General features: G+C 42.2%; 1 protein-coding gene across 1 annotated transcript in view; it reads right to left on the minus strand.

Annotated features, from left to right (window-relative positions):
* The window catches only part of LOC144262403 (plasminogen-like), a 58,758-nt gene that overhangs the window by 6,802 nt on the left and 35,517 nt on the right, over nucleotides 1-16,439 (minus strand). Inside the window, exons 13-16 of the mRNA XM_077812163.1 lie at nucleotides 10,671-10,764; nucleotides 7,864-7,984; nucleotides 4,989-5,063; nucleotides 814-954 (exon numbers count right to left, since the gene is read on the minus strand). Coding sequence (XP_077668289.1) covers nucleotides 814-954; nucleotides 4,989-5,063; nucleotides 7,864-7,984; nucleotides 10,671-10,764 — 431 coding nt within the window. The remainder of the gene's footprint in view (nucleotides 1-813; nucleotides 955-4,988; nucleotides 5,064-7,863; nucleotides 7,985-10,670; nucleotides 10,765-16,439) is intronic.

The following is a 16,439-nucleotide window of genomic DNA, read 5'->3' on the forward strand; positions in this document are numbered from 1 at the left end:
TTCTAAGAAAATCTCTATTAGGCACTCCTTGTTAAAAACATTATTAAACTTCTTGGGATCCTTTTGGAATGTGTTTGACATGTAAGTGTAATTTTGATTTATTTAATACAGGAATGCAACTTGGAAAATTCTGCCTACCATATTCCTTTAAAATCTCTTTAGTCAAACCACGTAATTTAACTATGTTTCATCTTGAGAAAAGAAGCTTGATGGGGGACCTATATCAGTCTTCAAATATGTTAAAGGCTGTTATAAAGAGGACAGTGATCAATTGTTCTCCATGTCCATGGAAGATAGGACAAGAAGTGTAATGGGCTTAATCTGCAGCAAGGGCGATTAGGTAAGATATTAAGAAAAGCTTTCTAACTACAATGGTAGTTAAGCTCTGGGATGGGCTTCCAAGGGATGCTGTGGAAATCCCATCTTTGGAGATTTTTAAGAACACATTAGACAAACACCAGTCAGGATGGTCTAGGTTTACTTGGTCCTGCCTCAGTGCAGGAGGCTGGACTATATGATGTCTCCAGGTCTCTTCCGGTCCAACATTTCTATGATGAAAACTGGTCTGTTCTGTAGTATTTTCAATAATCTTCTCTGTCATTAACGTGTATTCTGCATAGATGTAAACACATTTTTGAAGCCTGTAATAAATGCTTAGAAATGACTTTATACACTTTGTGGTATGGGTAGCTGCCCACTGTCCATTAACTAGTCACTTCCACACCACGTATTTGTCAGATCTAAATCCTGACAAGGACACTCATGACTTCAGCCTAAAGGGCTTTAGGGGGAAAGCTTTGGCTGAAACGATACCTGCGCATCTTCAGCAAGGCAATGTCTGCCCTACCAGGTTCCTTGACTATTTTCTCAACCTCTCGGATTTGCACAGACGACTCCTCCGCCTTTTCAGTGTGTAGTCCAAGGAAGATCCTGTATGCAGATGGCCTGGGTGACCTGGAAGAGGTGATTGCACATGGTGAGGTTCTATACAGATAATCAGGGCTTGCACCCCTGCTGAGTGGGGAGCAAGTCCTGAAGAACCGTAGTTGATAGGGAGCTGGGACATACTGATGATTTTTGCAAAAATCTAAGCATTAGTTTTTTTTTTAATGTTTAGCTCTCTCATAGTTATGAAGAAATCCACAGTCTATAAAGTGATGTCATGTTTTCTTCCTGAATCTGCAGATATACTGCTCCAGTGGCTCTGCTGCTGCTTTCCCAAGTAGCAACAGTGAACATGTGATCAATGTCACAGCTGCTCCTTAAATCCCTATGAAGGAAGATGCATAGGAGGTACAGTGTCAATTACAATGTTTGACCAAGATCCAAGCAGCAACAGAAGCAGGTAGTGGAGCTATTTACTGGGGAGGAAGACCTGAAACAAGGTGTAGACATATGCTCTCCCCCTCTGCCCCAGCAACCAAAAGACTGGGAAAAGGGTAGAAGAGTGTTGACACAAACCCACCCCATGCAGCAACAGCTGGTTGGGGGATAGATAAAGGGGTGGAGATCCCATCTGGCTTTGCAGCACCCAGAAAAGTGGGAGAGGGCAGAATGGTGCCATGGTTAGACTGAGGTGCTAGGAAGGGGATGGAATCATAGAATATCGGGATTGGAAGGGACCTCAGGAGGTCATCTAGTCCAACCCCCCTGCTCAAAGCAGGACCAATCCCCAATTTTTGTCCCAGATCCCTAAATGGCCCCCTCAAGGATTGAACTCACAACCCTGGGTTTAGCAGGCCAATGCTCAAACCACTGAGCTATCCCTCCCCCCCTAAACTCTGGGAAGATGTCTTTTGCTCTATCAGCAAGCAGAGGAAGGTAGGCATGGGAGGGGTAGATAGGTGCACAGATTACTACAGTGATGAGTGTGGTGTTCAAGAGCCTACATAAACAAGGGAGCATCACTTTTATCAGACATTGACCTACCAGGCACTGATATGAAGGATAGACTCCTTCAGTAAGTTCAGGAGATAGCACCCTGGTATTAATCACAGCATCCTTCCTTTTAGCTGAAGCTAGCATGGTGGGAGTTGGAGGGGGTAGGCTTCTCATCAGGGTTTTTTCACTGTTATTCCCATTAAATCTTTCATATTGAGCTAAAGCTAGTAGTAGGTATAGTTCTCTAGCTAGTAGAAAATTTGCCGCGCTCCACATCCCAGAATATTAAAGGAACTGCCACATGAAATTGCAAGCCCAACAGCAAGGATTTTTAATGTATCTGTGAACTCAGGGGCCACACTCTGTGACTGGAGAGTTGCTAATATACTTCCTATTTTTAAGAAAGGGAAAAAAGTGATCCAGGAAACCACAGGCTCATTGGTTTGACCTCAATTGTATGCAAGGTCTTGGAACAAATTTTGAAAGAGAAAATAGTTAAGGACATAGAGGTAAAGGGTAATTGGGATAAAGCATAACATGGTTTTACAAAAGGTAGATCTCATTCTTTGAGAAGATAACTGATTTTTTTAAACAAAGGAAAAGCCCTAGATCTAATCTACCTGGATTTCAGTAGGGCATTTGATACACTTCCACATGGGAAATTATTAGTTAAACTGGGGAAGATGGAGATTAATATGAGAATTGAAAGGTAGTTGAGGAGCTGGCAAAAGGGGAGACTACAACGGGTCATACTGAAAGGTGAACTGTCAGGCTGGAGGGAGGTTACTAGTGGAGTTCTTCAGGGATCAGTCTTGGGACCAACCATATTTAACATTTTCATCCATTACCTTGGCACAAAAAGTGGGGATGTGCTAATAAAATTTGCACATGACAAAGTTGAGAGGTACTGCTAATACAGAGGACCGGAATATCATACAAGAAGATCTCGGGGACCTTATAAACTGGAGTCATATAAATGGGATTAAATTTAACAATGCAAAGTGCAAGGTCATGCATTTAGGGACTGACAACAAGAATTTTTGCTATAAACTGGGGACTTATCAGTTGGAAGCGACGGAGGAGGAGAAAGACCTGGGTTTATTTGTCAATTACAGGATGACTATGAGCCGCCAATGTGATGTGACTGTGAAAAGGCTAATGCAATCCTAGGGTGCATCAGGCGAGGTATTTCCAGTAAAGATAGGGAAGTGTTATTGACATTATACAATACACTGGTGGGACTCCACCTGTAATACTGTGTTCAGTTCTGGTCTCCCATGGTTAAGAAGGATGAATTCAAACTGGAACACTGAAGAGAAGGGCTACTAGGATGATCAGAGGAATGGAAACCCTTCCTTACAAAAGGAGACTCAAGGAGTATGGCTTGCTTAGCCTAACCAAACAAAGGCTGCAGGAGATAGGATTGCTCTCTATCAATACATTAGAGGGACAAACACCAGGGAGGGGAAGGAATTATTTAAGTTAAGGGCTAGTGTTGACACAAGAACAAATGGATATAAAGTGGCCATCAACAAGTTTAGGTTTGAAATCAGAAGGCTTCTAAGCATCAGAGGAATGAAAGTCTGGAACAGCCTTCCAAGGTAAGCAAGGGGGGCGCAAAATCTAACCGGCTTCAAGGCTCAGCTTGAAAAGTTTATGGAGGGGATGTATGATGAGACTGCCTACAATGGCATGTGGCCCATCTGTGACTGCTATTAGCAAAAATCCCCAATGGCCAGAGCTGGGGCACTAGATGGGGAGGGCTCTGAGTTATTATTGAGAATGCTTTCCCAGGAGTTTGGCCAGTGGGTTTTGCTGGCATGCTCAGGGTTCAACTGATCGCTATATTTTGGGTTGGGAAGGAATTTTCCCACAAGTCAGATTGACAGAGACTCTGGAGGGGGGGTTCGCCTTCCTCTGTACCATGGGGCACAGGCCATTTGCTGGTTTAAACTTGAGTAAATGGGGGATTCTCTGTAACTTGAAGTCTTTAAACCATGATTTGAGGATTTCAATAACTCAGCCAGAGGTTAGGGGTCTATTACAGGAGAAGGTGGGTGAGGTTCTGTGGCCTGTAATGTGCAGGAGGTTAGATTAGATGATCACAATGACCCCTTCTGGTCTTTAAGTCTATGGGTCTATGTAATCATATTTTTGGCCATCTCTTTGTATCAGAATCTGAAAAACAAAGCATGTTCTGGTCTCAGCTGGAATTTTACATCTATAAATGTCATCTACGTCAGTGCTTCTCAAGCTATCTGATGTGGGGGACCGGCATTTTCTTTTTCCAATGTGCACGCAGACCGGCAGCTGATGGCTAGCCGGACCCGCACCGGTCCACGGACCACCACTTTGAGCAGCACTGATCTACGTCACAGTTTGAATACAACAATAAAACTGCAAATGCGTAACTCTTATAGCTACAGCAACCATGAAGTCAGATGACTAGATACTCTGTTTTGGATGCAGAGTTTTTGCTTATTAAGGTCTCGCCAAGCATCCCACTAACATTTATTATGACATGAAGCTTTCTTTTCAGCCATCAGTGTGTCAGCTTCACATAGCTGGGTGACTCCTCAAGATGGTAAGTTGCTCTCTTGAGATATCTGAGCATCTCTCTTGCTTATTACACAAGCACAAAATCAGGGCCTGACTGTGCTGCCCTTACAGATATGAACAGGTTCATTATTCAGTAAGGAACCTCACTGTTACCCTATCTCTTTCTCTCTGCTCTAACTTGAATGAACTGAGCTTGGGGATGAGAAGTAACAGAGCAGTTAACCACTCTAAGAGCCATCATGTAGGTGAAGCATTGGCTGGTTAAGAGTATAAGAACATAAGAATGGCCCTCTTGATCAGACCAAAGATCCATCTAGCCCGTATCCTGTCTTCCGACAGTGGCCAATGGCAGGTGCCCCAGAGGGAATGAACAGAACAGGTAATCATCAAGTGATCCATCTCCTGTCGCTCATTCCCAGCTTCTGACAAAAGCCAGCTTCTGGTTCAGACAGATCAAAGAAACACTTTGCCAAGCACACTTTTTTCCCTCTTTGATATGCCTCTCCAGTTGTAGGAAATATCTGCAGCAGGCTACAATAGACACTTACCTGTCTAAGCAGTGTTTGGCGGTAAGAACCCACTGTGGGGCTATCAGAGTACCACCACAAAAGTGCATGTTGAAACTGGAATAGAGAGGAAAGGCATGAGATTAGTTTGAGAATGCGAAGTTAATTCTCCACTATCACAGCAATGCACAGTGAGGACTACTAGGAAACCATCAACTTCACTTATTCAGGAGCTTTTAGGATTCCCAGATTTTATTCTACAGATCATGAGAAAGAAAATACTGATTTTCATCAAGAGCTGAGGTTTGGTTGGCTCAAAACATGAGAAAAGATAGTTGACACCTCTCTTGAATTTTGAAAGATTGTCCCAATTTCAACAGGAGGGTTCTGTGTTCAGAAGTATAATCAATATTATGACATATCTTAACTAGGGCTGTCAAGTGATTAAAAAAATTCATCGCTATTAACCATGTGATTAAAAAGATTGATTGCATGATTAATCATGTTGTTAAACAATAATGGAATACCATTTATTTAAATATTTTTGGATATTTTCTACATTTTCAAATATATTGATTTCAGTTACAACACAGAATACAAAGTGTATATTGCTTACTTTATATTTATTTTTTATTACAAATATTTCCACTGTAAGAAACAAAAGAAATAGTATTTTTCAATTCATGTCATACAAGTATTGTAGTGAAATCTCTCTATCATGAAAGTTGAACTTACAAATGTAGAATTATGTACACAAAATAACTGCATTGAAAAATAAAACAATGTAAAACTTTAGAGCCTACAAGTCCACTCAGTCCTGCTTCAGACAATCACTCAGAAAAACAAACTTGGTTACAATTTGCAGGAGATAATGCTGCCTGCTTCTTGTTTACAGTGTCACCTGAAAGTGAGAACCAGCGTTTGCATGGCACTCTTGTAGCAGGCATTGCAAGATATTTACATGCCAGATGCGCTAAAGATTCATATGTCTCTTCATCTTCAACCACCATTCCATAGGACATGCGTCCAAACTGATAATGGGTTCTGCTCGATAATGATCCAAAGCAGAGCGGACTGATGCATGTTTAGTTTCATCATCTGAGTCAGATGCCACCGGCAGAAGGTTGATTTTTTTTTTTGGTGGTTCAGGCTCTGTAGTTTCTGCATCTGAGTTTTGCCCTTTTAAGATTTCTGCAAACATGCTCCACATCTTGTCCCTCTCAGATTTTGGACCGCATTTTTGATTCTTAAACCTTGGGTAAAGTGCTGCAGCTATTTTTAGAAATCTCACATTGGCATCTTCTTTGCGTTTTGTCAAATCTGTTGTGAAAGTGTTCTTAAAACAAACATGTGCTGGGTCATCATCCGAGACGTCTATAACATGAAATATATGCCGAATGTGGGTAAAACAGAGCAGGAGAAATACAATTCTCCCTCAAGGAGTTCAGTCACAAATGTAATTAGCGCATTATTTTTTAACGAGCATCATCCATATGGAAGCATGTCCTCTGGAATGGTGGCTGAAGCATGACGGGGCATACAAATATTTAGCATATCTAGCACGTAAATACCTTTCAACGCCAGCTATAAAAGTGCCATGCGAATGCCTGTTCTCACTTTCAGGTGACATTGTAAATAAGAAGCAGGCAGCAGTATCTCCTGTAAATGTAAACAGACTTGTTTGTCTTAGCGATTGGCTGAACAAGAAGTAGGACTGAGTGGACTTGTAGACTCTAAAGTTTTACATTGTTTTGTTTTTGACAGCAGTTATGGAAGAAAAGAAATCTACATTTGTAAGTTGCACTTTCATGATAAAGAGATTGCACTACAGTACTTGTATGAGGTGAATTGAAAAATACTATTTCTTTTATCATTTTTACAGTGCAAATATTTGTAATAAAAATAATAATATAAAGTGAGCACTATGCACTTTGTATTCTGTGTTGTAATAGAAATCAATATATTTGAAAATGTAGAAAAACATCTGAAAATATTTAATAAATTTCAATTGGTATTCTATTGTTTAACAGTGCGATTAGTCGTGATCAATTTTTTTAATCACAATTAATTTTTTTGAGTTAATCGCATGAGTTAACTGCGATTAATTGACAGCCCTAATCTTAACCATTTGCTTTGTGGTGTCCTACTGGACAAAATTTCAAAAGCTTGCAACGCTGCATAGCTGTGAGTAGGTAGGCATATATCACTGACGCCAAGATATACAATTTTCATTGTCTTGAGGACATTATTTTTTATGGTGACCAGCAGATTTTTGTGGGCATTTTCATCAGGCCTTTTCTTAGCACTGCTAGATCTCTATAACTAACCACAACCAATATGACACTGAAAATGTTCGGTCCTGGAGATTATGGCTTTGATACAGCACTGATCAAAGTCAATGGAAGTATTGCCTTTGGCTCCAGTGGAAACAGGACTGGATCCCATATAAGCAGGGATGACAGAAAACCATCTGTACAAATTTTAAATTGCTGGCTCCATCCCAGGTCTAAATCCCCATGGCAGGATACAAATAACTCCCGTTGCATTCAATGGGAATTATTTGTTTCCTATGTCAGTAAAATTAAAGCACATTTTGGATGAGTGGTTCAAATTGGCCCTATGTAAATGTTTAGGACAAAAATGGGAGGGGTTCTAGTTAACTACATTACATTTACTAGCTTGGGACCATCTTGTCAAGAGGAAAAAATGTTGCGCAATCTATTTTGTTGAAAAGATTTATTTTAGAGGCATTTCAGTTTGGGGGCATTTTTAGGGAGAGATCAAGACGACTCTCCAGAAGGCGTCAGCTCCACATACAGGAGCATGAAGAGTGAAGTCCTTTCTGTAAAATTGTGTCTGAGGTGCCCCATGTAGTGAGGGGCTTTCTAAGTTGTAATGCAATGTGGAATAGTTATACCTTGTCCTGAGACTGATTTGCCAGGGCCAAGAGTGTGGATTTGAAACACACCCGCCCACAATCCTCGTAGGGCACAGCTTTGGAGCGGTCTTGGCTTTTCCACACTCATATTCGGGAGGAGCTAAAGAATGAAATGAAGTCAACCTGAAGAATTTTTAAGCAGCTGTCATACCATCCACAATATATTTAAACAAATGGGGAGAGGAAGGTCATCTTTACACCTTCTCTGGTTTGTCACTCTTTATGAAGCAGTTACACAGCAAAAACTGCATAAACTTTGTTAGGTTATTCTGATCTGGAACAGTTAATAATGTCTGTGACCAAAATATTGCTTTCAAGATGACAACACATTGATTTACATGGCAAAGAGTTTACAGATGTACCATTTGGATATCAGCGAGTCAGAAACAAAACAGGGCTAAAATTACAGTAAGGGGAAAAGAACAAAAGAAAAAAAAGAAAACACATTCCCCAAATTGCCTCAGTAAGTACCCTTACATCTCTGACCGAGTACAGCAACCCTACAAGCCATATCTTCTGACTGTATTTAAACTAATCTGGAGCAATGGTAAATGAAGTTCAGTCACTGTCTCTGTGTTCCCTGCCAAAAGCTTTCAGAGCTGTCCCTCTTTAAAAGTGTTAGGGAAATCCAGGACCATCCTCTCCACCAGGGTCTGATCTAGGGCATAATGGTGGGCATCTGATGGCTGTCTCCCTGGATCACTTGCTACCAGCACCCTCTCTTCCCATAGGGTAAAGTAAAGAACTGAAAATAAAAATAAAGATTCTGACCTTCACAGTTTCACCAGTCCTTTCTTTGCAGGAATGGTCAGGCCACAGTAGCTCATTGGGAGTGCAGTTTACTTCCACTGTCTGCCTGCCACTCAGCTGCTCTCTTTAACCTCCTCCTCCAGCCTTTGCAGGTGGGTGGGATGAGGTCGCCTGGGCCCAGAGCAGCTCCTTAACCCCTTCTTCTCTAGTGTGGAGTTTGTATACCCCAACAAGTGACCCACCACAATAAAGCCAGTGGGGTTGGTTTACAGTTGTGGTGTGTGTATCTTGCAGAATCCCTTACTCTGCTTACCTGCTCTGTTCTGGGGTTTGATCAGGGATACTCACCAAAGGACAAGCATCATGTGTCCATCTTACAAAAATACAGAGTGGAGAAATTATATAATTTCTTAGGGCGGGGATTGTCTCTTTGTTTTATGCTTGTACAGTGCTTAACACAGTGGGCCGTGGCTTCTAGATGCTCCCATAGTACAACAACACATAATTAATTAATTAACTGACAGGCAATCCAGCTCCTGGCCATAGGCGGCATTTGCAAGCCCTTTTGTGTGCACATTAGGCACAGTGTAAGCACATATTTGCATATACTTTATTTAATTTTTTTTAAAGGTTTCAGCTAGTCTGGCTATTTTTAGGGCGAGATCTCTCAAAACCACCTTTTATTAGTTACTGTTTCAAATAAGTTGTTCTGGGAAGAATGTTTGTGGTCCATGTAATATTTGCCATTACAGGCAAACCAGAGTGCTCATGTTTTTCCGAACTTTCAAAATCCTTTTCCAGAGAGCTAAAAAGTTGGAGCTACATCTTGACTTCCATATGCACTCAGACCTCCTATTTCATTCAGTGGGTCCTAGGGTTTTGATTTGCACACAGTGTTTTGGATATGAATGATTAACCGTTGCAACATAAATAAATAAAATCTTTAGAAAGCTTGTAGTGGGGATAGTCTCATTTCAGGTCACTGTTGTTGTGGTTATTTATTTGTATTGCGGTATGGCCTACTGGCCACTACCTCATTGTGCTAGGCACTGTACATACATAAAAAAATGCCAGCCCCTACCCCAAATACCTTACAATGTAACTGTAAGACAAAAGACAACCAGTAGATACAACAAACGTGGGGGTGGAGAGCACAAGGTTAGAGTGAGATGATTATGATCAGTGTGGCAAGCAGCAGTCACAGCCCACCCGCTGCCTGAGTTTTGTCAGACGCATGCATGCAGCTCCTGTTCATGTGTCCCAGAAGCTAGAATATGAGCCTTGCTCTTTAAATTCAATAAAGCTTGGAGTAAAACATGCACCCCTCAACACTTTCCCTTTATTGACCCCCAAATGCCTTTCTTTTTAAGTAAACAAATTAAATATTTAGGGCCAGATTCACTCCCCAGCTAACATGAAGAGCATTTTGCTAGGGAAGGGCAGATTTATTTGTATGTCTCGGACTGCATCCCTCCAGCAGAGGATCCCAGAGAGATACACTAAGTAAGCATATCTCTAGGTCAGCCTGGCTCAGCCTTCTCCTGCATCTGTCCCACCCAATAGCACTGAGAACAACCTGCAGATTTAGGGCCTGATCCAAAACCCACTGAAGCCAATTGGAAGACTCCCATTCAATTCAATGGGCTTGGGACCAGGCCCATACTCTGGGGTGGGGTTTAGTTACAACCATGAATAAGAACCTCTGTATAGAGTTTGCCTAAGATGTTTAAGAGTGACTAGTGATGTCAGGTGCTTCAGTTTTTGGATGACCACCTCCAGCAATGACAAACAGCATATTCTGTCGGGATCAGACAATCTTGTAGAGATTACACCCAACTTTTTTACCTAAATTTTAGCTGATTATTACCAGCAGATGCTGTTGTCAGTTACATGGAGCTATAATTTGAAATATAAAGCTATTGTTAAAGCCTGTCTTTTCCACTCAGATTGAAAAATAAAATTACCCATTGCAAGTGTCATAAAAACATTTTCAAAAGCATAAATGGGGGAGACAAGACTCTTTAAAGAATAATTACGGCACTCGGTGATTTCACAGTATTCCCAGGCTTTCCTTGGGTCTGTCGTATAGCACCAAGGACCATTAATATCTCCGTCAGGATTCCTGCAATACTGTAATAAATACAGAAATGAACAAACAAACAGTAAAGCCCTGAATATTAAGAAGGGAATTAAAAAGTCAATTGATTTATGCTTTTATAATAATATAAAACTAAACGTTGGATTTTTCCCCCCAGACAATATTTCACTGTTTTGTTGATAATCATTTATTCTCATTGCAATAAAATCCTTTGTTTTCTTTTTCTCAAAACGGTTAGATGAATTAAGTGAAATGTCATGAAAATAAAACTGACACAACTTTCTTCAACGAGGCAAGCCACAAGTAGCAGAGCCAGCCTGAATCTCTGATTGATCCTATGGACTCAAGAGTACAACAAACATAAGATGGGATTTTCCTAGAGCACTCAGTGCTGGCCTAACTCTGTTTCCACTGAAGTTAGAGTGATTAAGCCAATGCTAATCATATTGCCAAAGCCCACTTTGTTTTCAAGATCTTGAGGAGATGCCAAAGAGCATCTTTCCGAGGTTTGCAAAGGACCCCGTATGTCATGGGGCCAGGCAGCTACAGTGGAAGCTTCTCCTACATAGCTTGCCAATGCACATCAATTCCAACCTGCTTAAATACCGCAGTGCTAAGAAATGTCTAAATGTTTCCTCCCCTCTCCACCATTTGTCTCAGTTGTGAGCTGCCCCCTGAGAAGACTGCCAAATATGCTGAATTCTCTTGTGGGTTTTTTGGTGAATAAACATATCCAGTGGAACAGGATGAGGCCACCAATATCATTAGCATATGTTTATTTACGCAGGCTTTTCCCTGAGTTAATACTTAGGAGGGAGGGAATTGCTTTGGATGTGGGGTGGGAGATAGGGTCTTTTCTATTGGGAAGAAGAAGACAAGGTCAACAAGGACAAGAAGAAGGTCAAGGAAAGTGTGGGCCCCTTAGTGAATAAGGGAGGCAACCTAGTGACAGAGGATGTGGAAAAAGCGAATATACTCAATGCTTTTTTTTGCCTCTGACTTCATGAGCAGGGTCAGCTCCAAGACTACTACACTGGGAAGCACAGTATGGGGAGGAGGTGACCAGCCCTCGGTGGAGAAAGAAGTGGTTCAGGGCTATTTAGAAAAGCTGGATGAGCACAAGTCCATGGGGCCAGATGTGCTGCATCTGAGGGTGCTAAAGGAGTTGGCTGATGTGATTGCAGAGCCATTGGCCATTACCTTTGAAAACTCATGGCGATCAGGGGAAGTCCCGGATGACTGGAAAAAGGCTAATGTAGTGCCCATCTATAAAAAAGGAAAGAAGGAGGATCCTGGGAACTACAGGCCAGTCAGCCTCACCTCAGTCCCTGGAAAAATTATGGAGCAGGTCCTCAAGGAATCAATTCTGAAGCACTTAGAGGAGAGGAAAGTGATCAGGAACAATCAGCATGGATTCACCAAGGGCAAGTCATCCCTGACTAACCTAATTGCCTTCTATGATGAGATAACTGGCTCTGTGGATGAGGGGAAAGCAGTGGACATGTTATTCCTTGACTTTAGCAAAGTTTTTGATACGGTCTCCCACAGTATTCTTGCCAGCAAGTTAAAGAAGTATGGGCTGGATGAATGGGACTATAAGGTGGATAGAAAGCTGGCTAGATCGTCGGGCTCAACGGATAGTGATCAATGGCTCCATGTCTAGCTGACAGCCAGTATCAAGAGGAGTGCTCCAAGGGTCAGTCCTGGGGCCAGTTTTGTTCAATATCTTCATTAATGATCTGGAGGATGGCATGGATTGCACCCTCAGCAAGTTTGCAGATGACACTAAACTGGGAGGAGTGGTAGATATGCTGGAGGGTAGGGATAGGATACAGAGGGACCTAGACAAATTAGAGGATTGGGCCAAAAGAAATCTGATGAGGTTCAACAAGGACAAGTGCAGAGTCCTGCACTTAGGACGGAAGAATCCCATGCACTGCTACAGACTGGGGACCGAATGGCTAGGCAGTAGTTCTGCAGAAAAGAACCTAGGGCTCACAGTGGACGAGAAGCTGGATATGAGTCAACAGTGTGCCCTTGTTGCCAAGAAGGCTAACGGCATTTGGGGCTATATAAGTAGGAGCATTGCCAGGTGATCGAGGGACATGATCATTCCCCTCTATTCAGCGTTGGTGAGGTCTCATCTGGAGTACTGTGTCCAGTTTTGGACCCCACACTCCAAGAAGGATGTGGAAAAATTGGAAAGAGTCCAGTGGAGGGCAACAAAAATGATTAGGGGGCTGGAGCACATGAGCTATGAGGAGAGGCTGAGGGAACTGGGATTATTTAGTCTGCAGAAGAGAAGAATGAGGGGGGATTTGATAGCTGCTTTCAACTACCTAAAAGAGAGTTCCAAAGAGGATGGATTTAGACTGTTCTCAGTGGTACCAGAGGACAGAAGGAGGAGTAATGGTCTCAAGTTGCAGTGGAGGAGGTTTAGGTTGGATATTAGGAAAAACCTTTTCACTAGGAGGGTGGTAAAGCACTGGAATGGGTTACCTAGGGAGGTTGTGGAATCTCCTTCCTTAGAGGTTTTTAAGGTCAGGCTTGAGAAAGCCCTGGCTGGGATGATTTAGTTGGGGATTGGTCCTGCTTTGAGAGGGACTTGGACTAGATGATCTCCTGAGGTCCCTCCCAACCTGATATTCTATGATTCTATGAAGGTGCTGTGGTGTAAGATGTAATTGATTTTATCTGCACTCAGAATTTTATCTCAATGCATTTTATCATTTTAAAAAAGAACTATGTCAAACAGGCTCTTGCCCCAAATTCAGCCTAGTGCATTAACCAGCTGTGCCACCTAGCCACATCTTAGGGGCAAATCCTTCTCCCGGGGCTCAATCTGAAATTCTGGGCCAGGTGCTGGAGATTTGTGCAGGTGGTAGGAAGGGGAATGAATCTTCCTCCAACGAATCTCCCTCCAATAAATGACCACAGCATAGCCCATGTGATTCCCTCTCTGAGGAATACACATTTTATATCATATTAGTGAATTATGTTTGGATGCATCCGTTAACCTTTCCCAAAATCAACCCCCACTCAAGTGCAAAGGACAGTTCTGATAAATACGCCCTAATTTCAGTTCATGAAAGAAAAGCACTTCTGTTGTAGATTACAAACATAACAAAAACAAACAAACAGGGCCTGATCCTGCAAAAGCGTACTCATGCAAGTAGACTTTACTGGTACTTGCAGATCCATTAATGTCAAGGGGACTATCAAAGCTGCCAAGATTTGGGTTTCTCCAGGTGCATCATTTCTCATGGATGAACGAGAGTGCAGAATTCCATCTCCAAAAGTTCCAAAATCATGAGATTTCTTTTAAAAGATATTGTTGTCAGTTTTTAGAGTAACAGCCATGTTAGTCTGTATTCGCAAAAAGAAAAGGAGGACTTGTGGCACCTTAGAGACTAACCAATTTATTTGAGCATAAGCTTTTGTGAGCTACAGCTCACTTCATCGGATGCATACTGTGGAAACTGCAGAAGACATTATATACACAGAGACCATGAAACAATACCTCCTCCCACCCCACTCTCCTGCTGGTAATAGCTTATCTAAAGTGATCACTCTCCTTACAATGTGTATGATAAACAAGGCATGAAAAACCTCCTAAGCTTATCTTTACCAGCTTAGGTCAAAACTTCCCCAAGGTACAAAATATTCCACCCTTTGTCCTTGGATTGGCCGCTACCACCACCAAACAAATACTGGTTACTGGGGAAGAGCTGTTTGGAAATGTCTTTCCCCCCAAATACTTCCCAACACTTGCACCCCCCCTTTCCTGGGAAATGTTGGATAAAAAGCCTCACCAATTTGCATAGGTGACCACAGACCCAAACCCTTGGATCTGAGAACAATGAAAAAGCATTCAGTTTTCTTACAAGAAGACTTTTAATAGAATAGAAGTAAATAGAAGTAAAGAAATCACCTCTGTAAAATCAGGATGGTAGATACCTTACAGGGTAATTAGATTCAAAACATAGAGAATCCCTCTAGGCAAAACCTTAAGTTACAAAAAAGATTCACAGACAAAAATAGTTATTCTATTCAGCACAATTCTTTTCTCAGCCATTTAAAGAAATCATAATCTAACACGTACCTAGCTAGATTACTTACTAAAAGTTCTAAGACTCCATTCCTGGTCTATCCCCAGCAGAAACAGCACACAGACAGACAGAGACCCTTTGTTTCTCTCCCTCCTCCTAGCTTTTGAAAGTATCTTGTCTCCTCATTGGTCATTTTGGTCAGGTGCCAGCGAGGTTACCTTTAGCTTCTTAACCCTTTACAGGTGAGAGGAGTTTTTCCTCTGGCCAGGAGGGATTTTAAAGGGGTTTACCCTTCCCTTTATATTTATGACATGCCCCCCAAATCTCAGCTAGGGTGAACCACTGGCTGGGATTTCTTCCTGGAGCTCTAGGAAAAACAGAGTTAATAAGACACATGCATCTCTAAATATACTACAAGTACATAAAGACTAACAATATTTTCTACATCTCAAGGATGATTTTAACCAGTTGATTCTGGGAAACTTTCATGGGAGAGTGCATCAGCCACTTTGTTAGATGCTCCTGAGATGTGTTGGATGTCGAAATCAAAATCTTGGAGAGCTAAACTCCACCGAAGAAGTTTTTTGCTATTTTCTTTGATGGTGTGAAGCCACTTCAGTGCAGCATGGTCGGTTTGCAGGTGGAAACGCCGTCCCCAAACATATGGGCGTAGCTTTTCCAGAGCATAGACAATGGCGTAACATTCTTTTTCAGTGACTGACCAGTTGCTTTCCCTCTCAGACAGTTTTTTGCTGAGAAACACTACACGGTGGAATTCTTGATCAGGTCCTTTCTGCATTAAAACGGCTCCCACACCACGCTCGGACGCATCTGTGGATACTAGGAATGGTTTGTCAAAGTCTGGGGCCCTTAGTATAGGGTCAGACATGAGTGTCGCTTTAAGCTTGTTAAAGGCCTTCTGACACTTTTTGGTCCACTGAACAGCATTTGGCTGTTTCTTTTTGGTTAGGTCTGTCAGTGGGGTGGCGATTTGGCTGTATTGTGGTACAAATCGTCTGTAATAACCAGCCAAACCTAAGAAGGATTGAACCTGTTTCTTTGACTTTGGAACAGGCCACTTTTGGATAGCATCCACTTTGGCCTGTAGGGGGCTGATAGTTCCTTGACCCACGTGGTGTCCCAGGTAAGTCACTCTGTTTAGGCCTATTTGACACTTCTTAGCCTTAACAGTTAGTCCTGCCTCCCTTATGCGCTCAAGGGCTTTTTGTAGATGTTCCAGGTGGTCTGCCCAGGAATCCGAAAATATGGCCACATCGTCAAGGTAGGCGACTGCATATTCTCCTAATCCCGCTAGGAGACCATCTACAAGTCTTTGGAAGGTGGCGGGTGCATTTCGCAGCCCGAAAGGGAGTACGTTAAATTCATACAGCCCGAGATGTGTGGTGAAGGCTGACCTTTCCTTGGCAGATTCATCTAGCAGTACCTGCCAGTACCCCTTGGTTAAGTCCAAGGCCCGTCCCAGTTTCTCTAATAGTTCATCTGTGCGTGGCATTGGATAGTTGTCTGGGGGAGTTACAGCATTTAGCTTACGGTAGTCCATGCAAAAACGTATTTCCCCATCTGGTTTGGGAACTAGAACCACGGGAGATGCCCATGCACTTCCAGAGGGGTGGATTACACCCATCTGTAACATATCC

This window comes from Eretmochelys imbricata, chromosome 3 (genome assembly GCF_965152235.1).
Source record: "Eretmochelys imbricata isolate rEreImb1 chromosome 3, rEreImb1.hap1, whole genome shotgun sequence".
In the NCBI taxonomy this organism is placed as follows: domain Eukaryota; kingdom Metazoa; phylum Chordata; order Testudines; family Cheloniidae; genus Eretmochelys; species Eretmochelys imbricata.